Genomic DNA, 25,579 nt, shown 5'->3' with positions numbered 1-25,579 from the left:
GTCCAGATAGCCATCTGAGACCAGCTGAACTTTAGCAGTTACCAATCCAGAAACAAGCTGGCCCAGCCACTTTATGGTCTCCAGAGACCATCCAGACGACACTCCGGGAATCTCTTCCACCTGTTCTCTGCTGCCATACATTTAATACACCTCCTCAATGCCTCCAGATGCCATATTGGGCAAGGAATGAGAGGAGCGTATAAAATCTAAATGACTAATAATTTACCGAAAGAAACAGGGCCATTCTGGTCCTTATTCAAATTTTGAATACTCCAGATGTTTAACTAGAAGGAGAAATATAAACAGGAAATTATAGGAATAGTACCACTGGCAAGTTAAAGATGTCCCTACCAATCATCAGGGTGTGACTTGTGAAGAAGATCAGATAAGCTATTACAAAATAGCTTTTCTTTACATATCTGAGTTTCAGGTGAGTGATTTTGTGACTTAATTATACTTTTATAATTTGAGTTCATTACAATAAGCTAAAAAAAAAAGAACAAATGAAGAGTCACCCTTTTCACAAAGTCAAGTTTAGTTCAAGTTTTTCTGAGTATATAACACACTCAAGCCTTTCTTAGGATTGCTTATAAAGAATGCTCATGAAGTTTAAAAGAATTTGGATGACCATTTACTTCCATTCATGAAAACTTCCATAAGGTTTCTATTTAATGAAACCTTAAGATAATGGAGTTTTTCATTTCAATTTGGTGGTCAACATGTAGGAAAAAGAAAAGCTCACATAAGAGAAGGGATATAATCAGAAAATCAAACATTGAGGGAAAAAGCCATTTCTTAAAGTGCGGCCTTTACTGTCAAACTGAATTTTGGTCTAAAGTGTAAAACCAGAGGGAAAAAAAGTCAGCTATGCTGTGAACTGCCAAGGGAATTGTTTTTAATTCTACCAGTGCTCCAGGTGCTTTTCATATAGAGAGACTTCATCTCATGCTCATGCTTGTTTATTTCTATTCGTATAACTCTAAGCCAGGATGGAAACAGGGACTTTGTTGATCCAATAAATGTGATTTTTAAACTACTTCATCTTACCTAAAATTTCAAACCATTAGGAAAAGTAGAACTATGTACTTTTTTCCTTTCATTTAACCTCAAATTTGAAACTTCAGTTAAATCAGCTTACAACCAATTAATGGCATTTGTTACTAAGTGACCCAAGAAACCAGGAAGAAACTATGATCTAGGTTTGTCAAAGCGTTAAATTCTTATGAAATGTTTCAATGTGAATCTTTGTACTTGTCGTAAAAGTAATCCATTTTGGGTGTCTGGGTGGCTCAGTTGGTTGAGCGTCTGATTCTTGATTTTGGCTCAGGTCATTATCTCACGGTCACGAGATGAAGACTGGCATCAGGCTCCGTGCTAAGGGTAGGGACTGCTTAAGATTCTCTCTCTCTTTCTGCCTCTCTACCCTGCTTGAGCTCTCTCTAAAATAAAAAATATTAATTCATTTTGAAGGCTACTTGTCTTGAGGAAACTTTATATTTCAGAAATGGATCCAAAAATAGCTGTCCCTACCCTTACACGTCTTGTTTCAAGATATAACTGCTAAACATTTTTTTAATTCAATAACGGCTTATTGAGTGTTTATTATGTGCTGGGCCCTATAATAGGCACCCAAGATACAAAGGTACACTGTGGCATCTTGGAAAGGTTGCGTTCCTTCTGAAGGCAGAGGGAAGATTAGGGAGTCTTTTGCAACAGATAAAGGCTTATGGGGACAATGGAGATGTAAATGAGGGAGTGGATTGGAGACAACTTTGAGAAATAGAATTAACAGAATTTGTTGTCAAACTGGATGTGCTGACAGATGAAAATTCAGAGGTAGTTCCCTGGTCTCCAGTTTGGAGATAAAGATGTCATTCAGTGAGATTAGAAATGTCCGGGTGGCAGCAGTACAGCCAGCTCCATGTTCTCCCCAGAGATGAAATCTAAATGAGCTACTGTGTCCAGAGAGGCACATGGTCAGAGATAAATGTACTCAAAGTCCATTTTCAGAGCCCCAGTGGGTTTCTTTCCCACATGGAAATGTTTGAACCTGCTTCAGAACCTGCTAAACTTGATCAATGGCCAGTGGCAAATACTCTCAGCAGTGAGTAAAACTCTTCCATGGAGAGGACTCCAGTCCTGGATTAATATTGTATCATAGGTCAGCCCACTGTCTGGGCTGATGCTTCTGAATCCATTCTAATTAGCAAAGCGTGCTCAAGAGTTAAAAGGGGCCACTCATGGCCTCAAACACACTGAACAGAGAGCCGGGGGGCTTAGGTTTTATCTCAAGCTCTTGCATCTGTAGCATTTGAGGGAGGAAAGTCATGTCACTTCTTCTATATCTATGTAAGATTAGGATCCACGCTCACTACTAACTATAAAAGTCCGTAATTCCCCTTCCCATAACTGTACATTGAAACAGACAAAATGAGGGGAAATTCATCAAAATGAATGCTAGGGAAAATGAAACTGTTCAACTTCTATTTACATCATGAGGATTTATTTCATATCACATTTATAGCATGTGTGTGGCATTCTGAAAGGATAAATGGTTGAATAAGACAATGGCCTAAGACCTACGGTGGCCCCATTTAAATTTCACAGTATGAAGATGCCTATAACTTAGAATTTTGAAAGATGAGTACTTATTTAGCACAAGATTATTCATCCTCCTAGTTCTGATTTTAAGTAAACAATAACAATTAGGCCACAAGTTCGGAGAATTAACTACATACACCTCTTTAATGTTAACTATTAAGAGGCCTTCCACTAAGATATGAAGTGAATATCTACTTGGAGGGTTTGGAATTAAAATTTCATGCTGTTAATAAAAATCAGTACTGATAGTGTCCTAACATAAACTAGATCATCTTCTGATCCTGATCAAAAGGCTTCAGCTCTGCCTCATACTCCAGCTCTTTCTTGGCAAAAAAGGTAAATTAATTCAAAAACAAATATTAAGGACGTAATAAAGGGCTCTTTTGCACATTCATTATATTCACAGTGAGGGGAATTTTCTATCCTGTCAATATCAGTATATGTAACATAAAATCATCAATTCCATAGCTGGGAGCTATGGTAAAAAGAGTACCCTAAAATTGTAAGTAAATCTTCAGCTTTATCTATAAACCTGGTAAATACATTAGATTTCCATTGAGATAAATGCTACACAATGTATGTCATGATCAAACATCTCATTTTCTTCTAGAATAATAGCAGCCACCATAAAGGAGTATCTCGAATATGTCCCTGGTGGTTAACCTACACTTTAATCCTTTCAAGAAACTCACAAAATAGATATTATCAATGAGAGACTAAATACCCTGAGAATTTACATGACTGGTCCAAAGCCACACAGCCAATGGTAATTGATGACTTTGCCATGTGGATCCAAGTCTCTCTGGCCTGAAAACCAGCTCTACTCCATTAAACAAAATGCCTCTTTGCCCTTACTTTTTAGTCCTTCAGGCTTTTTCTTGAACTTCTCTTTCTGACAACAGTCAAATCATCCTTTCGAAGATCTCAGACAAACTCAGCATTCTAAGGTAACCTGTCAGATCTCATTTGGTTCGCCTCATCTACCACTTCTTTGTTTATTCTTGTTCCTCTAAAATCTTCCTTTTCCAAAGCTGAGAGTTGATAAAACAGGCTATTTTAATCACAACGAAAATATGTTATACACCATTCGAAAAGAAAATATTTATATATTCATTGGTAGTGTTAAATATACGCTATGGTTATAAAAGTAGTAGCATGCTAACTATTATAGCAAAATTAATTAATAAACCTAGTCTTTCTGTATAGTTAAATCCATGCTGGCTCTCTAATCTCTGTCTTTAGTAACCTATTTTAAAATGCTCTTCCAATTAATCCAACATTTTCTCGGGGATAATCCCAAGGGCAGGATAATCCTTATATGTTCCCTGTGTCAGTTCAGCCTCTTAGTCACAATCAACGAAGCATACAATCACCTACAGGAAACCAAACTGCCCATCGTTACTTTTATCCAGGCTGGGATTTCCTTCCCTCCCTGGAACACCAGCTTGCCTGCTTTACATCACTTGAGGCTTAAAATAAGGAACACGCCACAAATCTTTTTTTCCAAATTCTCTCCCATATTAAATTCTATGTTCATAAAGACATGCAGACCCAATCTTGAATTTCTCACTATACTGAGAATCTCCAGCCTCCTAGGATTTTGCCTTGCCTACAGACATTAAACCTCTAGGGGAAAGACTTCTCTATCACCAGAATGCATCCATTCCTCCCTCATGACAATAACTGCTTGTGCACATTCCTCCCTACTAAACAATTCATCCCAAAGGGTGCAGTTAAAATCATGCTCACTCACCACTGTGGCTGCTGTTTTCTTCCTCTAAGTTTCTCAATTATGCACAATGTCATTTCATTCTGACTCTTACCACAGTCTATTCTTAGTTCTTTTGTCCTCTCTTTTGCTGCCTATCTAGCTCATCCAAGAGCTTGAGCCTATCCAAGCTCATCTTCTTCCTCATCCACACTGTCCAGTTATCTGGACAACTCTTTACTTTCACCTCACAACTGCATTTTTTGTAATCGAAAATTTGACTTGATACAACGATATAAGTGTTGTATGGTGCCAGCTGGCAGCTACACTTGTGGTGAGCATAGCATGATGTGTAGAGAAACTGAATCACTATGTTGTACCTGAAACTAACGTAACTTTGTGTGTCAACTATATTCTTATTAAAAAGACTAGCCAATTAAGTCAAAAAATGTCATCTCCATGAGTTATTTTCATTTATCAGTGTTAAATATACTTTTAGAACTTTGCACTAGAGAAAAGCAAAAAAGATAAAATAAACATCCAAGTATTTACACATACAAGTGACCTGCCCTCCAAAATCTTGCAACAAAAGTAACTTCATAGGTAAGTAAGATTTCACCCTTCAAAATAAAATATTTATTTTACAAAATAAAAGGAAAAAATGGTGATCTCATTGATAATCATAAAAATATATGTCTAATCATAGAAAAACAGCAAGTCATTTTCCCAGCTACTTAAAAATATTTTAATCATGCAAAACCAATATAATGTACTCTAACATAATGCTAAAATGTTAACCAAGATGAAGTGGCTTTTATTCATTTTACAGGATGTATATTTGGCAATAGTTTTTTAAAAATAATTACTCTAAAGGAACTCTAAATATAGTATTTCAGAAACAATATTTTAAAATACAGCAGTAAGCAACGGAAACTATTGTTCTTTATACATTTTTGGCATAACACTGCCATACAATTACAGAATTATAAAACAAGTGTTTCATAGTACCATACAGATCCAGAAACTGGTTACGACTCCTACCACATACACATGGTATTGGAACTAACAGACATGCACAGCATTCTGTAATTCATACTGCAGTAGAACACAGGGCACAGAGAAGACCCAGCAGCTGCTGGAGAGTCAGAGCTTATGTGCGAAGTAAAACACACATCTTTTGAAGAATCATACCCATTTTCTTGAAAGACTGAAAAAACAAAGGACACAATAGTTTCCAAAGTGAGATAGTGCCTGGACCCAGTTGGCCATCTATCTTCTTAGGTAATACTAACAAAAGGCCAATATCTTAAGAAATAAGGAAATGGTCTTTTAATAAAGTAAGTCTTTTAATAAAATAATAAAATAAGAAACAAGTAAATGGTCTTTTGATAAAAAGGAAAAAATGCTTATTAAGGGAGAAGCTAACACTTTGCTCTCAGTTATTTCTCTTGATTATAATGCCTCGATTGTATTAATGACAATTAATACACGGTCAACTCTCATATGGGTGATAGTTACTTCATGTGTAGACAATCACATTACTGAGTCTTAACTCAGCCACTCCCCCAATTTAATTTGTTAGTAAAATCACCAACTATTGATACACACTGGCAAAAAAAAATTAAACTTGGTATCTGATCATTTGCCTACTTCTATCAGTCTACTGAAAGGTTTCAGTTTACTGTAGAGTAGAAAGAAGTCATGGTTGAAATGGGAGTATTAATGGGATTCTGTTTGCCCGCCAATCCCTTGATCACCTATGCACAAAAAAACGGAGCTAATTCCAAAATCACATCCCTACCATAAAGCTTTCATGGATCTTTCCTCGTCTGCTTCCAATAATTGTGTCATTTGTACAAACCTAGAATTGGTTATTCTTTATTTCTGTTGTAGGTTTCTTGTTATTGTCTCTAATCTTTTGTTTCATTTGTATTTTCCTTTTCTCCGCATGAAACTAAATTTTCTATTAGCACCAAAAACAATAATGCTCATCTGACCAGAGACTACAGGACTTAAACATTTCTTAGAACCAAGATTATTATATAACTAATCTCTCTGATTGACATAAACTGTTCTACAAACTCTGCCATAAATTAAAAACAAGAATATGATAAATTTCATAGCTTAAATATATTTTCATAAGGTTTTGGATTTTTTGTTTAAAAAGAGTCTTTTAGCCTAACAAATTATCAACGTCTTTTCACTTTCACTTCATTTTTAGTGTACACTGAGTCATCTTATAAAAACTTTTAAATATATATCTATGAAAGAACAACTTAAAAGAACTTTGATTGAAGAACTAGGAGGAAGGGTGGGCGGAAATGGTATTTCAATGTTTCCCAAAATAGTTCTAAAGATTCAATTTACATAGCAAGTGTCCAATTGCTCACAATTTCCTAACTACAAAATGGTAGCAAATTATAACAGATATTTTGTGAAAATTGATAACATATTAAAATTATGTATAGAATCTAAGGTAACCCACCCTCTTCAGAAGCCGGGGATAAGAAAGCTCAACACTCTTCTGAACCAGAGGAGGCTCTGAGGATCTGTCATGACTTTGGAGAGACTGGAACCCAGTGTGGGCTCCACTTTACCAAGATGCTCACCTGATTCTTACTCCCCATTCTGCACTCTACTTCCAGGCACAGTATGAGCCATAAAACAAAGCACTTAATTGTATCTCTAACATGAAAACTTTAATTCAAGAAAGAAACATTAAGAAGGTATTTCCCACAAATAACTAAAACAATAATTCTCAACAGATCAAGAAAAAAGATGACAAGTAACATTCTAATCTAGGAAAAAAAGCAAAAACAGTGCTTTTTAAATGTTTTTAATAAGAAAAGTAATTTCAGATTCCTCCAACCATCTACTGGAATTAAACTTCTAAATAATTCTCTAATAGAATTCCATTTTCTACATCCATCTGCAGCTAAGAACAAGAAGTAAAATACAGACAAATATTACTTGTAGTAACTGAGAAATGTTTAAAATGAAATTCATAGCATGTAGCAAAATCAAACAAAAGCATAAGTAAATGTAACAATGTAGTTAACATTACTGTAAATACATTTTGTCAAACATAACACACTGTTGAACACTGTGGCAAATACACCTCCTTATGAACTAATACTATTGTCACAAAGGGAAATTTCTCCAAAATGAAAAAGCACCAAAGAAAGTTCATTAAAATAACTGATAGTCATGGTTTGGAAAGTTCCTCATGGTAAGATTTTACAATGGAGTAAAAATTTAAACTTCTGAATGAAAACCATCTACATTAGTTAAGGCACATCTGGACACCTCCAGGCATTCATATTTATAACTATATTATTATTAACTTCAATAATAAGGGATTTCTAAAACCACAGTCTGTCCCTGAACACAATCTGCTGGGTGGGCTGGATAACTAGAACAGGGATGGAGGCAGGGTAGTACTCACTGTCACCCTAGAAATTACCCACACAAATCTGTTCATGTAATAAACACTACAGAATTCAAAGCTGAAAGAAGTCAGTATATGTAACTCCTAATTTCTAGATCCTACATTGACTCCATCATCGTTCTCTATAACCTCACCTACATTTGAAACGATCCTAGCATGTCTAACTCCAGCCTACCTTCTATTTAACACATATGGCCCAAAAAAACAAAGAGGAGTTTTCTAAGCGGGAGACAAATTAGAAATCTTCAAAACCATTCCTATAACAAAGGATCCCCACTCAGCACAAATAGGCATGAAAGACCCATAGATGAAGCTATAATCAAGTAAGATCAAGAATGTCCTTCTTTTTTCAGGTTAGAAAATAAAGCTTTTAGAGGAGCCTCAATTATAGAAAGACAAAAAAAAAAAAAAAAAAGGCCCATTTACTCAAGAGTATAAATCCAATCATAACTCTATTACAAACTTGGGAAATTTAACTTTATACAATGAACCAAATATTCCCTATCAGCTCAACCAGTTTTTGACCACTTGATATGGGAGTTTACCTACAAAAATGACTTTTTAAAGAGTAACAGATGTAACATTGCACTGTTTTTCCTTTTTTACCAGATCATATCTTCACTCAGATTAAAGCGTAAAAACTAAAAGCAATGTAGGTAATTTTATATAAAATATGAAACAAAATGACTATGATAGATATGAAATGACATTTGCATGTTTACATTGTTAATACTTAGCAAAAAAAATCTTAGAACTTCTCTAGTAACTCCTGAGTTGCATATTTTATTTTATCCTCGAAGCTGAAAAATGTAGTCTCAAAATCAAAATTCAAAACAAAACTATGCAAAATAATTTTTGAACTGAGAACTAGACCTGATTTAGAAAAAGCAGACACATTTTCTCTTCTATCATGATTCTTTTGAGTTTCTTATGAGATTGAGCATGAAACTGTATAATGGCACAATATTCTTAATGTTATAAACTTTGTCTCTGCTGTACAGAAATATATCTTGTAATTATATATCACTTTACAGTATTTCAAAATACTTTCACATATATTATCTCCTTAGAGATATGAAAGCACAAAATATTAGAAATGTACTAGACTAACCAAGCGATATAACATCTATCTGCCATGAAATGCAAGTAAATATTTTATCAATAGCCAATGTTTATATCCTCACGGTCCAAGGTACAACAATAAAGTCTATAGATTTGCAAAGATTCAATAATGTTTCTAGCTATTTGGCCATGCTTCGCTGCATTTTTAAAACAGCTTCTCAGTAAATTTCTGCAAGCATATGGTAGTTTTTAAAAATACAAAACATTAGAGACAAACCCAGAAGGCTGTTTCATATCTAAGACCCACATAAATACGTATCTATAGATATTATTTAAAAAACTATTAATTTTACAAAGTATTCTTTATAGAAAAAAATTATAGACATAATTTTTATCTGCAAAAGGAATGACATCCTCTTATTTGTTCTCCACTGAGGAATTCTCCCATAAATTATTTGCGAATTAAATGTAGGAATCATACTGTTACATATGAATATGGATTTTAAAAACAACATTCTGGGAAAAGGCCACTGTTTATAAATGTAGGCCAGGCAGTTTCTCCCTTGAGACTAAATATTCTCAAATTAACTGTTGCAATCTAATCAAACCCCTAATTAGGAATAATATTCTAAAAGTTAAATTGTTGAATGAAGTGTTTTTATTTGTAAGGGCTCTGATACACTACAGTTTCTAAGCAATTCAGATTATATCCATTTATTTTAGTCTCTTCCCACTGTTTATTAATATTTTAATATCTAGTCACAAATTTTAAATATTTTGCACTTAGAAAGCAGTCTGAACACTTTTTCATGTATTCAAAATTGCTAAGATATTTTGAATTAATCATGTTCCTACAGTTCAGCTCAATGTAACAACTACTCTCATCTTACCCTGTAAAACTGTTTTTTGAGCTCTATGGGGACATTGCTATAAGCAGCACATTACAGGGTCCATACAAAAAAGAAATTGAAATGCAAAAGCAGAATTGTTTCTGCTTTTGTAGAAAGTAGAAAGCAAAAATTGGGATACTCTGGGAACCAGCAATGAGAAGATGCTTTATAACTGGAATATGATATACAGCTTGGTTAATAATATATTAAAAACTCAAGTTTGAGCAACTATGATGCTTCATGTAAACTTCAAAGCAATAAAATCATACTTCTAAAGGCATACAATTGGTGTATTTTCTAGAAATCCTCTGCTGGAAATCCCCCGATTGTAAAGGTTAACAGAGGATGATATGATGTGACTAACAAATAGGACACAGGAAAAATTCTCTGGGGGTTAAAGTGAAATCTAAAAGCCCAAGAGACACACAATTGCCAATTCTTCTCTAAATGAAAGTGAATTTTTTTTCTATTAATTGCTTTAACTATATTTGTATGTATGCTTCGACATTCTCACCACAGTGATTATTTTCTGATGTGTAATATTAGTAATAATATGACAGAAAGTAAAACTACGTACTCTTAACCAATATTAACGCAATAAGTGCTTGCTAAAACTGAGAATACAGAATTTTAAATCTTCTGAATTTCAAGGTTTGACTACTTAGAGATACATCAAATTGTTTTCTTTTTTAAAGATACACTGGACTAAGCAATATTGTTAATTTCACAGCCCACAGAACACTGAGATAGTCAAGGTTTTAGGGACCACTGCCTTGTTACCAGTGTAAGAAGCATGCTATTTAAAAATGTGTATTTTCTTTCCTTATTTTTGAATTCTTTAGCCATTTGCATTCAGAAACAAGCACCAAATTTATATGGAACAGCCATAAAAGCAAAATCCTTTTCTTGGACTTTTGCATCAAAATTTGTTTTTAAGCATTTCACGTAGAAAAACATTTTTATTATTTTAAAAAAGCAAATTCTTGATATCATACAGTTAAAAGTGCCCCTCTGTTTGATTTAAATTTCAGTACAGGGGATCACTGGAATGTACCCTAGAAATGCACATGCTGGCCTACAAAGATGGCAAATGAAGGCAAGTGCAGAGACAGGAAAAGAGGAAAGGACAGTGGGAAGCCCAAGAAATGGGCTGGGTGATTATGGCTTCCTAAAAATATCCATTTCACATACCAGAATTTAAAAAGAAACATCTTGAGGTGTTGTAATGAAGATTCCAAATTACTTTCTGAATACATTTGAATCGACTAAATTTGTTTTCCCAGCTTTATGAATCCATAAATTGGGCAATTATGTGGCAAAATAATGAAATTTATCCTCTTGATTTTCTTCATGTAGACCGTAATCTCCCAAAAGAATTTATTTGATATATCAAATACTACATGATTATTTCCATATACACTGAAAATAATTTAAAAGCAATTATTATGTACAGAACTTGGAAACTCACATCCTAAAAGTGTTAAAGAATACATTCATTTATTGGGTCTTGCTTAAAACTTCTTACTAAATATTAAATTCATTATCATTCAAAATAAAAAACCAACAACAAACTGTTTACAACAGAAATTACAAACAGCTAAAATTTGAAATGACCTCTGTTCTTCAGGATATATTGTACAGTTTTTCCTCCCTTACCTATACAGGTTTGCGGGTTTTCTGATAATTCACTGTAATGGTACATCATCAGGGGAGCCTGTATTTCCAGGATTTTCACAGTCTTTGTTGTGATTTTCACCTTCCTCATCTTTTTCAGGAGGAATTGCAATTTCCTTCCTCTCTGTAGGATGGCTGACTGCTTTTTCCAGTTGAGAATTTGAATTTTCAGCATTACCGTCCTCTGTGTTTGACTTGGTGGCTTCACTGCCGGGCTCTGTGCTGGGCCTGTCTGCCTCTTCTCCAGCCCCTCCAGGTGCCGCTTTTTTTTCTTCAGCTGTTTTGCTATTCAAATGAATAGCTGAGGAGGAATTTTTAGAGTCCTTGGATTTTTTGTGCATAGAAGTTTGACTGATATGACCAGAAGTGGGAGGGGCAGGCATTTTCTGGGCTTTGCTTCCCTCTGACTGTTCTTTCCTCGGCGGTCCCCAGATAAAATTCTCTGAAGGCGTGTAATGTTTCTGGGCAAACCGTAGGAGCTTTCTCCTCTCTCTCCTGTCTCTAATTGTATAAACAAAATACTCCAGAGCACTCTGTTTAATATTGGGAATAGTGTTTTCTACAAGAGCTTCGTGAAGAATAAATTTTACAAGAGGAGATTTAAAACTTTCATATCCAAGCTCACCAAGGCTTTTGAGAATACGAGTGATTCGTAAATAGTTGTGCTGGGACCTGGAAGAGAGGATTGAACAAAAAATGTAGCGGGGAAATCAGGTGAGGGAAAGTAAGGGAATAAAAAGTATTAGAAAAATCATTTTTAATGGAACTGTAAGCCATGGAAACATGCATTACAATTTTAGTGAAAGTCATATTAGACACCATAAGAAGGATAAATTAGAAGTTATTAAACTCTTATACTTCAATGTAATGCCAATCTATGTGAAATTCAAATGTGAAATATAAATTCCTCTTGTTTCTTCAGTTCTTCATATATGAGAGATATTTAGGTCTAAAATTTATTCCCACTCATGTTGAATTGTTGTTTAATGTTAAATACACTGAGGATGTGATCTACTAGAGCATTTATTTGCAACGACGCCTGCTGTACTGTACCCACCACAGGTAACTAGTTCCAAACATGAATGTAACATCAGCTATCAGCTGAAGGTATGATTTAGAGTGTCAGCAAAATCCACCACACTGGCCAAGTCATAAGGTAAGCAACAAAATCCACTCTACTTTACTGGAACAATTCTGACAAAGGCTGCAAAACTGACTTATTTAGCAGAACACAGTTAACAGCATGGGCTCTGAAGTCAGACCTGGAGTTTATACCATGGCTCTGCCACATACAGCTATAAGAAATTATGGTATCTTCTTCTGACTCAATATGCTCACCTGTAAAGTAGGGGAAATGGCTAATATTTCAATGGACTTTTAGAAGAATAAAATGAGTTGAGACATGTTCAGGGCATGTAGAACTTAAAAAATATTAGATACTATTTAAAATCACTATTATTGCTATTATTTAAATCTGGTACTAAGGACCACCATATATGTACCTATCCCCACTTAATTACCTAATTGTCTTTCATCCATGCCTTCTCTCTCCTTCTTTTTCCCGAAGAATTTTAAATTTTACTTCTAATGGCATAGACTCCAAAGATGCCTTTTTCCCCAAATCGCACAAACTTCTTCTCTGTCCTCAAACTAAGGCCATTATCAGATGAATGCTTTTCAAGCTTATCTATCACAATTCATAATATACCTACCCTACATCACTGGGCCAATAGTTGCCTCATTTACAAATACCTGGCCACATCCTAAAAGAATCTTCAGCTACACATATTAATCATGTGTCATCAGCAGCTCAGGTATTTATTTACCCAATACTGACACGCAACCATAACAACCACTTATTTCTAACTTCCTAAAATCTGTTTTATACATCAGACATTGAACTTTATACAAGCAACGCATATACCTGCTTTGGTTTCCAGAAGTACTTACAGCATTTCACTTATAAATAACTAGCTAATTATTTGGGAAGGGTGCAGAAGGATGTTAAATTACTTGAGGGACAAAAGGGGGTGGTTCTATAGCCTTACATTTTAATAATAAAGTTTGTCTGGACAAAACAAAATTCTTAATGATTCAGGATAGATAAACACTGAAAAAGACAAGTCTGGCAGTTTTTATCATCCCCATTCTTCTGGATGTTTCCTACAAAAGTATTATCTTAATATTCAACTCTTTGAGGCCAAAAGGTAAAACACAGCAGGGATATATTTCAGCCTCATGAATCTAGATTTTTTAATAGTGGAGAAGTTAAGAGTCTTCTGAGACAACACAAATTTGAATGAGGTTAAGACAATCTGCCATTAACAGCAGAGATGACTTAGTGTTAGGTTAGTATGGGGTTTATACTCTCCAAAAACTTAAGCAACATCTGCTTCATAAATCTATGAAAAAGAGATATATGGAAAAGCGAGGGAACATTTTTCCTAAAAAATCCCAAAGATGAGTTATAGGATCCAACAAAATTTTCTATGTTTGCAACCAGCCCAATTGCAAACATCCAGTCGAAGACGAATGACCAAGATAATTCTGTACACATTTATCCGTATCTATACACTCTTCAATTTAAAATATTTACATTACATAAAATATGTACACAACAACCCCATATTTACACTGAGTTCAAGAGAATGAAAATCAGGACTATGGAACAAAATTGTACAAGAAAGAAATTGAGTGTGTCAGTATGATTTGAAATAAATTTCACAAATGAAGACAAAAAGGAAGAGAGGACACCAGCTGAAACCCACCCAATATTTTAAGCAGCCTCTGGGGTTGCAAAGCAGATAAAAGGGAGAAGGTGGGCTTCCCAACAGAAGTAAGGGCAGTTAAATAGCCCTGAAAAAGTCAGGAAGACTAGGTAGGTGAAGAGAGAATACACAAAAGGCAAGAACCAGGAGACAGGAGATAAAAGTTAGAAGCAATTCCAGGGTCTAAAATATGGCTCAGTAATCGAAGGTGATTACAAATAAAACTGGAAATACAGCTTAGTGGTTGGTCTATATGTTTGTATTCTCATGTTCAAAAATATTTCACTTCTTTTAGTCATGGTCACTTGTTCACTGAACATTATTTCATTTCACTTTCATTCAGTTTTTTTTGGTCCGCTGGGCTACTATAAATATATTGAGTTTCCTGCCTACTCTAAAAAACTCAAGATGTCATACAGATTAAAACACAAATAAAAGCTCTGTGCAACACCCAGGGAAAGAAAAACGAGAGACAGTGGGTGGCAGAAAGAAAAGGATCTGAATGAGGCAAAGGGAATATGACAGTTAATTCAGGCTCCTTTCCCCTGACCCAAGCCAGGAGATCATTTTAATTAAAACCTTCAGAAGGGTTCTGTTTCCAACTGTCAGTTAGAGGATCTGAAAATAAAACCCCAAGGAGGATTTAAGCTGGCAAATGTTATTTTGTTCAGTGTTTATTCATTCAACAGTTACTAAACAAGATTTCTATTCCAACCAAAATTAACAAGTTGGGGATGGAGATTCTCTAAAATAAAAGTTTACCATCCTACATGTCAATAGGCTATTTGCATACAGCTTTCATGGACAGTGGGACATTAAGTGCTTAGAAATTCTGTGCAAAGACAGCGACCCGCATTGCTTAGGCAGAGGCATAATATACTTCTGCTGTAAGTGCCCTATATATATCAAATTTAACTTGAGTTATGAGTTAATGGGTCTTCTAGTCAGGATCATAAAGCTTTACGCCCATATCTTCAGTGTTTTAGTACAAGCTACCATTTTAATAGTGTTGATTATAACTAATAAAGTAAAAAGAAGGCTTAAACATTAATACTTATACTCATTTTAGCAAAGCAAGATGGAAGTTCTAGAAAAACACCAAAAAATTCAGTTAATTGATGCTCAAAACTGTTTTCAGCAAAGAAAAATTTCTTAGGTTAGCTTTTTTTTTTTTCTCGTAGTACTTGCCCAGTTCGGCTAATTATAATGTGCTTAAAAAAAAATGCTTTAAAGCTGCTGGTTTTATGGTCCAGCGTTCATAAGCCACCCTATAATTAAAATTAAAAAAATTCAGTTTGCATACAAAGAAAATACTAAGAAAAATAAACTCTGGGTATAAGTATTAATGAAAGTTATAAATATCCAGGCAAAAAAAAAAACAACCCAGCAAATCAATTCCAAATAAACTATGTTAAAATTCTCTTCACAGATTTTAGGATTTATTAAGCAAAAATGGGCTTTTGTTTTTACTTAAATAATGACGATTCTAATTTTCCCCCTTTTTTAGAAATGTACAAGCCCATTTCCTTCTTATAAAATGATTTTTTTATGTCATAGGCTTCATTTATAGATTTAGTCTAAGAAGGTACCATGCTTGAGGAACAGACTGTGCCACAAGAAGCTCACAGCCTAGCCGAGGGGAGCTGGAAAAATGCATACACAAAATAAGTACAAATGCCAAGATACATGCTATAAAGAGGGAGAGAGGCCACACTTGGCTTTGGGCAGTAGAGAGGTTTCAGGAAGAAACAGCTGTGAAGCAGAATGGCCTTATTTCTACCTGGAATTTCACTCTTTCTTATAGCTATTTTGTTGTGCTTTAGATGGGACAAGGAATAAAATGCATTTCAGACTAGCTTTTGAATTCAGATTCCTGGGTCCATCTACTAGTTAGCTGTTCCTATGTTCCATGGAGAATTCTAACCAAGAAAAGATAACATGCTGGCCCCTGGTGTGCCGCTGGGGCTTTACTTACTCATTCAGATGCTGAAATCTTTCCTGCCAGTTAACAGCACGAGCAACATTTCCAGTTTTATCAACCAGTTTTATTCCAAAAAATTCTAACATCATCTTATAAGCCAGGAGGAATCTTTTAATTGCTTCTTTCGTTTTTTTGAATTCCTAAGGGGGAGAAAAAAGTCAGCTGAAATGATTCAATAGTTACCAGGACAATAAAATAGCAATATTATTTGGTCATCGCATATAAAATGAAATGAGCTTGCATTACCTCAATTTCATATGTAGTTAATTCTTTAGCATAAAAATTCAAGCCTTGTTCTCTCAGGGGGAAAAGCCTATTTTTTAGAAAAATAATATTATTACATTAATGCTATCTGAAAAACATACATGATTGAATAGGACATGGTTCAAGACACATAAATGTAACTGACCATTGAATGTAAGTGTGGTTGTGCTCCAGCTTTTCATAATCTCCTTTCCACTTATTTAGAACTTCTTCAATGTAAACACCTAGACAGTAAACATTTAGAAAATGAGCCAGACATTTAAGATGTTGATGACATTTTAATATTTAATCAATCTTTATATTAAAACCTCTGAAATGTAATTATAGCATGTGAAAATATTGTTTTTAAAAAATGTTTATTTATTTATTTTCAGAAAGACAGTGCAAATGGGGGAGGGACAGAGAGAGGGAGAGAGAGAATCCCAAGCAGGCTTTGCTCTGTCAGCACAGAGCTCAATGTGGGGCATCCCAGAAACTGTGAGATCATGACCTGAGCTAAAATCCAGAGTCAGATGCTTAACCAACTGAGCCACCAAGGACCCCCACAAAAATAATGCTTTCAAAAGAAAAATACCTTATGCCATATGCTCAGTTATGTAATAAGCCTAATTTTTAAAAAATCAGTGGCACCACAAATCACAGAAAGTCTATCAGTGTTACTCTAAAGCAGAGGCTGACAAAGTACGGTCTGCCATCTGTTTTATAAAGTTTTATTGGAACACAGCCATGCACATTCACATTTATATATTTTACACTACAATAGTAGAGTTGAGTAGTTGCAATAAAGACTAATGGCCCATGCACCTGAAAATATTTACTACCTGGCCTTGTACAGAAAATATGTACTACCTGGCCACCTTTTTTTTGTGGCAAAAAAAAGTTTGCCAACCCCTGCCCTAGATGGTCATATAGTTCTTTAAATACAAGACGGGATCAAAATGGAATGTAGGCAAAAAAAAAAAAAAAAAAGGAATGTAGGCCAGGAAAAAAAAAAAAGGAATAAAAGAAAGGTGAGAGAAAAGAGAAGGGAAGAAGGAAAAATGAAAGAAAAAGGACCCAAGTTACATACAGTATATATCATCCAGCTTACTCTTCACAGAACTCTCCTAAACCAGTACTATTATCCCCATTTTACTAATGAGGACATTATGTGATTTGTTCAAAGTCACACACTAACAAAAGAGTAAATGTAGGAATAGAACACAGGTCTTTCTGTTTCCAAAAAGTAAGTCCTCTTCACCACATTTTATTCTTTCCTCATAAGAACTTATTACAGTTGACCCTGAACAACATGGGCTTGAACTGTATTGTAAGAATACAGTATATAATGCATATCACATAACAAAATATGCATTAATCAAGTGTTTATGCTATTGGTAAGGCTTAAAGTCAACAGTAGGCTATCAGCAGTTGAGTTTTGGGGAGCCAAAAGTTACACACGGATATTTGACTGCACAGGGGTTGGCACCCATAACCCCTATACTGCTCAAGGGTCAACTGTATAACAAAATCCTCCTGCTTCTCAAATTCTATGTCCTCACAATTGACTATGTGGCCAGTTAGTCAATTTTAAGGAAAAAAAAAAAAACAACACAAAATATTTCTCTAAATATAACTCATCTCATTCTTGTTTCTTCCAGAGGTCACCAGTTTGTAGTAACCAGTTTGTACTCTTGGAAGGCTGAGTAAAAAGTTGTTTTTGAATCATACTATTGGCTTTATCAGCAATTTAAAACTATTTACCTCCATAATCTCCCTTCCAACTACCCCTCCACCTACTTACACAAGTAAAATACATCACTGCAGGCTTACGCTTATTGGCAAGTGTATGTGTATGTGTGTGGATACACCCACATGATAGGAAATTGTGTGAGTTGGTGTAATTTATATAATAAACTAGGACACATTTTATGTGACCTTAGATAAAACTCCTGACTCCCACCAACCTTACATGATTTCAAAATAAATTTTGTGATAAAAATTACAAAAAATTAATAACAGTATTTGAATTAATTACTTTAAATTACTACCTCAAAAATAAATTCACCACTAGAAATACAAAAATAATTCAGTTAAGTACTCTCATGTTCAATGTTTTTAATATTTGAAGGCATTACTTTAGGTGAATTTTATTAAATTCAAATCAGAGTCAAATTAACAATCATTGCATTTCTTCTGAAGGTTTTCTTGCCCCAGGTCCTAAAAAACCCTAATAATTTAATTAATATTATTTCAATTAGTAAATAAAACAGTGTGTTTTTATCATTAGTAAATACAACAGAACACTTTTATCCAGAGGTTTCCTACCAAGTCTGAGCAAACTTTTGGGACACTTTAATTAACATTAAATTAATTAAAGATCAGTGGATTTGGCCATTGGAGCACTATTCTTAAGTCCTAACTCCTAACTGGTGCATCTCTCAGTGCACAGTACAGGGAATTCCTCCTCCCAACATGCCATCCACCCTTCAGACAGCCTTCCTTCAGTTTGTTCACCAAAGAATACACAGTCCGGCTACTTGGAAAGCTTTGCAATGTATGACCCTCATTCCCTGACTCACTTGGCTGCGGATTTGGCTCAGATTCCACTAAGAGCAAAGAGCAGAAGCCAGGGCCATCTGGTCACTTCACAGATAAGGGCAAGGAGAAAAGCCAACTTTGCTGGTTTGACCTGGATAAAATTAGGATGTCCATCATGAACCACAGCATGGTACTTTGGTGAAATATGCATATTACCATAGTGGATGCATCCTCTCCCTATAGGGGGAGAATCTTAGAAAAGATCTTATAAGGGTAATTGTAGAATTGTGAAGGAGGAGGCAGTTTATTTGGCAAGGCTGTATGGAGATGTAGTGTCTCTATAGTTCCCTTCCCAGGATATTGGAACAGTGAACTGAGACTGCCAGGACCCCCTGACCCCTGAATCTAAAAATCAACAGGAAAGATCATTCTAATACAAATATTACTTTTCAATTATGTTCTAAATAATTTGGGGCTATGGCATAGTAAAAAAAATACTGAACTGTGGATCCTAGACCCAACCCTATAATCGAGTGACCAGACAAGTCAGTCATTCAAGCTTTAAGACCCAGTGACCTCATCTTTAAAATAAGGAAGATTAAAAAAATAAAATAAAATAAAATAAATAAAATAAAATAAAATAATAAAATAAAATAAAATAAAATAAAATAAAATAAAATAAAATAAGGAAGATTAATCTGATCTCCTCTAAGGTTTCTTCATAATCTAGTATTTTATGATCCTATAAATTTCATCTCTTTCCCTCTCACAAAAGTGGCCCCCACTACCTTTAAGACAATAGCCCCTGTGAACAAATGGTGGGAAAGTATTGCTAATCCACAGTTATTCCTCTAGAATTTGCCAAGTGGAAGTTCACAAGTCTAGGGTCTAGGGCTTTGGGGACACCTTAGACTACATAGCAAAGTAAAGCCAACCAATGAACAAATGCATTAAGAATGTACTGACCACAGAATAAACAAAGAATAACTAGGTGTATGTTATTATGTAACATTTGCTTTTTACCAAGGTAGCAGATTACTCACCATCTGGCTTAAAAGGAATTTTATTCTTATAAAAACGAAGATTGCTCAAGTCATTTTGATATCGGATATCTTTGAAGTTCTGCTAAAGGAAAAAAATACATCAATCTCCAGCATATGGACATATAAAAAAGGCACAAGGACCCTTCTTGCATGTTTGCTCACTAGCACCACAAAATAACAAAAACAGAAGGGAAATATTTTACATTGTAGAAAAAACATTCTATACTCTTACTGGGTACTGATGTCGGTATTTGTACAAATCCCTCGCAGCATAAAAGCTTCTCTTTGGTTTGGCAGTTGCTTCAGTGGAATCACCACCCTAAAATGAAAAGTAAAATTCCATTTACATGTTGAAGCACAATAATTTCACTGAGAAATTTCTATAACACCTAAAATAATGAACATCCATAAGGAACGCCTGAAAAATGTCGAGCTGTTCAGAATGACAATATTATATATTTGCTTTTAATGATGCCTACTAGCAACATTTGTTGGCATTCTATTTGCCTGATTTGAACCCAATAACATTTGTCCTAAAATGTTTTACTAAATAAAAAATGATACTATTCACCAAAAGCCTATGGAGGCCAAATGTTCTAGATTAATACTCATTAGAAATGGAACTCAAAATGAATTTAAGACATTTACCTTACCAGAGGTTACACAAGTGATTCTATGACCAAAATTATTTTTGAATACATAATATTAAAAAATTGTTAAGAAAATAAATTCTACAAAGAAAATTATCATTGATTTGCAACATTTAGCTGAACTTAAAGGCAAATAATACTCATGAAAGGGAAAGGGGATTTTTAAAACAACCTAAATAGCTTTCTAAACTCCATCCTTTATTGCACCATAACAAGTATACAAAGGCATGAATAATCTGTTAATCCAGTGATAACACTATGTGACATAAATCAGCAAATTTATAATATATATACACAAAGTAGTAAAAGCTCTCAAATGGAATGAACTTCAGATTGTAGTAACTTATGTGTGGTAGTTCATCCATACTATTTAAATTCTAAAAATTCTCACCACCATAATGATTTTAAAAGTATAAGATACAGGTCAATATAATGGATTTAAATTCTCTAACTATATGTATTGTTATAATGCATTAAGAAAGTGTTTTGTGTCCCATGTCATCCAGGACAATAAGACAGATAACAATAATGAAACAGAAGACAATGTTTAGGTCTGAATATTCATTAAGAGCTTCACCTCCCAAATCCCTTTCTCATCATCCCCCACCCCCATCTGTATTGACAGATTAGCATCCTCCAAGCAATTTTCACACATTTTTCAAGTGGTGTGATTCTATTACTACAAGTATAGAGATACTTACTTTAACACCAAATCCTCTGATGTTTAACATTAGCTACTCTGTCATGTTACATAAGCAAGGAAAAGCTTAAATTCTGGTCCTTGCCACACGTTTCAAAATAGCTCTGCCTAGCAAGTTTCTGAATCTATTTAGCCTGAGCTACAACCATATGAATCATCATCTTACATTTGTACAGAAAGCACTTTTCCCATTTACAAAGCACTTACATGTATATTATTTCATTTGATTTTTACGACACACCTGGATGGCAGATATTAGTGTTTCCCTCTTAGAAACAAGGTAACCCAGCCTTAGAGAAGTTCAACAAGGCCCTCGAGCTCAGTGACAGCACAGGATGTGGAATTCCAGGCTCTGGGCTGCAAGTCCAACTAATTAGGCATGAATCCATTTCAGCTCCACTAAAAGTGAAGGAGCATTATAGAAACCTGGGTATAATGTCAACAGCCCAAGACCTGGGCTGTCTTAACTCTGTTACTTATTTGTGAGGCCTTAAGCAAACCACTTAACTGAATCTTAGTTTTATTATCTGTGAAACAAAGATAATGACTCATGCCCTACCTATTTCTCCAGATTATTATGAGAATGACTGCATCCTCCAACCTCTAAATGTACCAACCTGCAAGCATCTATCTTTGTTCCTCCAGCTTCTGCTCCTTTTGGAATCTCTACCCTTTCCCCTCTCACCTGCCCAGTCAAGGATTTTGTTCCTTAATATATTGTTCCTATTCCCTGCATCATCAAAATTTCTCACTCTTCTGGATCATTCCCCTCAGCAGACATATGTGTACAATTTCTAAGCTTAAACATATGCAATCTTCCTTGACCCAAATCTCCCTTCAAATACAGAGCCATAGCTCTGCTTCCTGTTTTGATAAAATATCACCAAACAATTGTGCATAACCCCTATCTCCTCCTCTTCTCCCATGACACACCCCAATCAGGTTTTCATCCTCAGCATTCCATCAAAATGGCTCTTTCAATGTCACTAACTAATCTCCATTTTACCAAACCATTTCTCAGTGCTCAACTCAGGCAACCTCCCAGCAGCACTGGGCCCGTGAAATATCTCCCTCCTTCCTGCAACACTGTCAGATGTCACACCTCTCCTGGTTTCTTCCTATCTCATTGGTTGTCCCTTGTCAGCCTTCTCTTTAGGTCCTCCTCTTCTGCATAGGTTCCAAATTGAGGAGTGCCCAGGGTTTAGTCCTTATTCCTCATCACTCCTTAGTGACCACATATCTCCCCTGACTTTCCACACCACCAACAGACTGATGACTGCAGTTCTGGACTAAGGCTCCGTTCATCGATATAGTTAAGAACTCCACTTAGACGTCCAAGAGGATATAAAATTCAGGGGAATTCTTAATTTAACCTCTGATGATGCTTTTTCCCTAGACTTACTCATCTTACTTATTGGCGCCATCATTTGTTAAATATTCACTTGAACTAGGAATACAGCAGGTATTCCTAGGAGGTAAGAAGTAATCAGACTGGGATATATTCTAAAGGTAGCTCCAGTAGTACTTGCAAATGACTATGGGGAGAGGGAACAAAAGCAAAAATAAAAAGGAGATTTTTAAAAGAAGTTAAATGGTGACACTAACAAAAATAAATCACTAAAGGGGAAAAGGGAGGGCTGCTGTGGTCTACCATTTTCTGGGGTCACAATTAACTGAAACATCAATTATGAAACTGTTTTATACAGAGGGACCTGGTTAGCTGGATTGAATCTGGGCTGGAATTTTTTGATAGCCCAGACTTCCTTGAGAAGGTTACTTAATTGGGAGACAAGAGAAAGAGAAAAACTGGAACCTAGCCTCTAATACTTTTTGAGGGTTGAATTTGCAATTCAAAATGACCCATCAGCAATCCAGAGCACAAGGGGCAAGGGGATCTGCACAATATTGACAGGTTAAAGGTTCTACATTGGTCACAGACATACTTGGGTTTGCATCATTCTCTCCCTGAGTATTCTTGGGCAAGCTTCTACTCTCTAAGCCTCAGGTTTGTCTAAAATGGGGATTAAAAACAGCAACTCCCACCCAACCCCCGAAATCGCAGGTGACTGAAACAACGCGTTTAGCATAGAGCCTGCACTAAGACTTTGTCTCCTCCTCACCTAAACAGAGATGATCATCCAGATGAAGGAGGCAGCCTTGGCTGTAATATTTAGGTGGTGACTCCTCTACTCCAGTCAAGCAACCAGTGGTCATATTTGACTTTGGGCTCCATTTTTTTTTTTTTTTTTTTTCACTCTCATTTCCCCCTAGCTATAAAGAGGAGGGCCTAATACAGAACCACAAACCTTAACATACCTCCAGGATGCGCACTTCTCCAGAGGGCTGGCTACACAGTTCCTCCTTTCTAAAGTTTTCTGAATTATTTTCAGTCCGTCAGAGGTTAATAGGGAATATTTACCTATTTACTAACCTCTCCTCCAAACTGTATTAGCCAAATGATTTAAGGACAGTTGGATCAACAAGTCTCTGGGTGATACAAGAGTTCTGCAGAGTGCCCTGAACTCCTCAGTTGAAAGGCCTTACTTAGGGCGTTTTAACTTCGGATGGGGGTCTCCTACCATACTCTGAATGGCTGTAAACCCCACGGTAGGGGAGGGTGCTCGCTGCTCCTCACTTGCAGTCCCACCTTATTCTGGGTAATTTTTCCCAATGACACGCACTAGACCGGTTTTCACAATCCTCTATTTTTAGACAGGTTCCTCCCACCCCACCTTCGCAGCACCCAGCTGCGCCGCAGAGGCAAAGAAAACACCCATTCAAGTTGGGTTCTGCCCTCAGGGACTTTCTCGTAGTGCCCGCGGTCAGGCCCCAGGCCGGCAGCGAAAGGCTCCGGCACCGCAGGCCCCCAGGTCCTCGGGGCTGCGGGACGGCGGCCGGCGCGGAGGGGTCTGGCCGCAAAGGACCGGCAGCCGCCGGCGCCCCTGCCCTCCGTGTGCAGGGGTCGCTCGGCGTTTGCTCCGGCCCCCGGCGACGTCCTTCCTCCCGGGGCAGGGGCGCCCCGGCCCGGCCCGAGGCCACCGCGGGGCCGCGTACCTGCTCGGCGCCCGCCGCCTCGGCGTCTCCGTCCGGCGCGGGGCTGGCGCGGGGCCGCCCGCCCGCTCGCTCCGGGGGCTGCGCAGGCTGCTCGGGCTCCTGCCCCGGGCCCTCGCCGCCGCCGCCCGGCCCGGGCTCCTCGGGCTCGGGCTCCGAGTCCGTCTGCCAGGTGGAGTCGCAGTCCTCCACGGTGGTGGGCTCGCGGAAGCTGACCCCGCCGAGCAGGTTGCCCATTGAAGAGGCGGCGGCGGGCGCGGGGCTGGCGGGCTGCGGAGCGCGGGACGGGGCGCGGGGCGCGGGCTGCGGCAGGCGCGCTAGGGCCCGGGCATGGCCGCGGCCAGGGCGCTGGGCGGCAGCCTCGGCCCGCCCGCCACCGCACTGCCTCAGCGCGGCGAGCGGCAGACAGGCACACTCGCGGGGAGGAGCCGGCGGCCCCGGGACCGCCGCCGCCGACGCTTGAACCCGCCCATCTGGTTCCTTCCTCTCCCCACCCGCGGGAACCGGCGCCGGCCCGGATCCCTGGGGAGCGTAGTGCCTCCACTCTCCCCACCCCCACCTGGCCTGAGCGCTGACAGCCTCAGCCCCGGGGACACACCTCACTTTCCCCTTCCCCCCACCTCCCCGGAAGGCCTGCCTTCGCGGGGCCTTTGACGTCTCCAGGGAAGGATCGGGATCTCCTGCTGTTCACCCGCTCCTCTCCACCCCTACCCGGGCAGGGCAACCAGCTTGGGGCTCCTCCCAGCTGAGCGGGAAGAGTGGTCCCGCCCAGCTCTGGGAGCCACGGCTGGGGTGGACGTGTTATCGAAGACAGTTATCACAGTCTGGAGGCCAGTCCTGTCCACACCTCCTCCCCCTCTCCCGGCTGGTCCGGGAAAAAGATAAATTAGCCACAGCAGAAGAAGACAAAAGCTAATGGTGATGGGGCACCACACATCAACAGAAAATCCCAGCTACCACGACTGTAGGTATTTAGGGCAGCCACCTAGAGACCCCATGGACTAGATAAAGTCAAAGCTATCTGTCACCTCATCTAATGAGCAAACATCTCTTGAAACAAAAGGAGCAATAATAGCTAAACTTCTTCATTGATCTGTGGATTGTTATTACTATTACCCACTCCAAATCTATACTCTGAGTAGAATAAAAACTCAGAATCGTAGGCCTCTTGGTCTGTTCTGTAAATGAAAGGAGGAGGGAAAACATGTTCTAGAAATAC

General features: G+C 37.4%; 1 protein-coding gene across 2 annotated transcripts; it reads right to left on the bottom strand.

Annotated features, from left to right (window-relative positions):
• Positions 1-3,473: 3,473 nt before the first annotated feature.
• On the bottom strand, positions 3,474-24,738 carry OGFRL1 (opioid growth factor receptor like 1). Of its 2 annotated transcripts, none has more exons than XM_060615933.3 (7): positions 24,364-24,738; positions 20,192-20,278; positions 19,960-20,041; positions 16,542-16,620; positions 16,379-16,445; positions 16,127-16,272; positions 3,474-12,055 (listed from the first exon to the last, which is right to left on the bottom strand). In XM_060615933.3, exons 1-7 carry the CDS (start codon positions 24,595-24,597, stop codon positions 11,395-11,397), a joined length of 1,356 nt encoding a protein of 451 aa, XP_060471916.1. In that variant the 5' UTR covers positions 24,598-24,738; the 3' UTR covers positions 3,474-11,394. The 2 variants fall into 2 exon arrangements, with proteins under 2 accessions (XP_060471916.1, XP_060471917.1); XM_060615934.3 differs by having other exon boundaries at positions 19,960-20,038.
• Between the last annotated feature and the right edge of the window lie 841 nt (positions 24,739-25,579).

This window comes from Panthera onca, chromosome B2, assembly GCF_046562875.1.
Source record: "Panthera onca isolate mPanOnc1 chromosome B2, mPanOnc1 haplotype 2, whole genome shotgun sequence".
Taxonomy (NCBI): Eukaryota; Metazoa; Chordata; class Mammalia; order Carnivora; family Felidae; genus Panthera; species Panthera onca.
This window is presented reverse-complemented; position numbering and strand designations above follow the sequence as displayed.

Coding starts and splice junctions, on each gene's coding strand:
- OGFRL1 (XM_060615933.3), bottom strand. CDS start 24,597: ATGGGCAACCTGCTCGGCGGGGTCAGCTTCCGCGAGCCCACCACCGTG. Junction 20,042..20,191: donor AATACCGACATCAGTACCCA/GTAAGAGTATAG, acceptor TTTTTCCTTTAG/CAGAACTTCAAAGATATCCG. Junction 16,446..16,541: donor AACCACACTTACATTCAATG/GTCAGTTACATT, acceptor TCTAAAAAATAG/GCTTTTCCCCCTGAGAGAAC.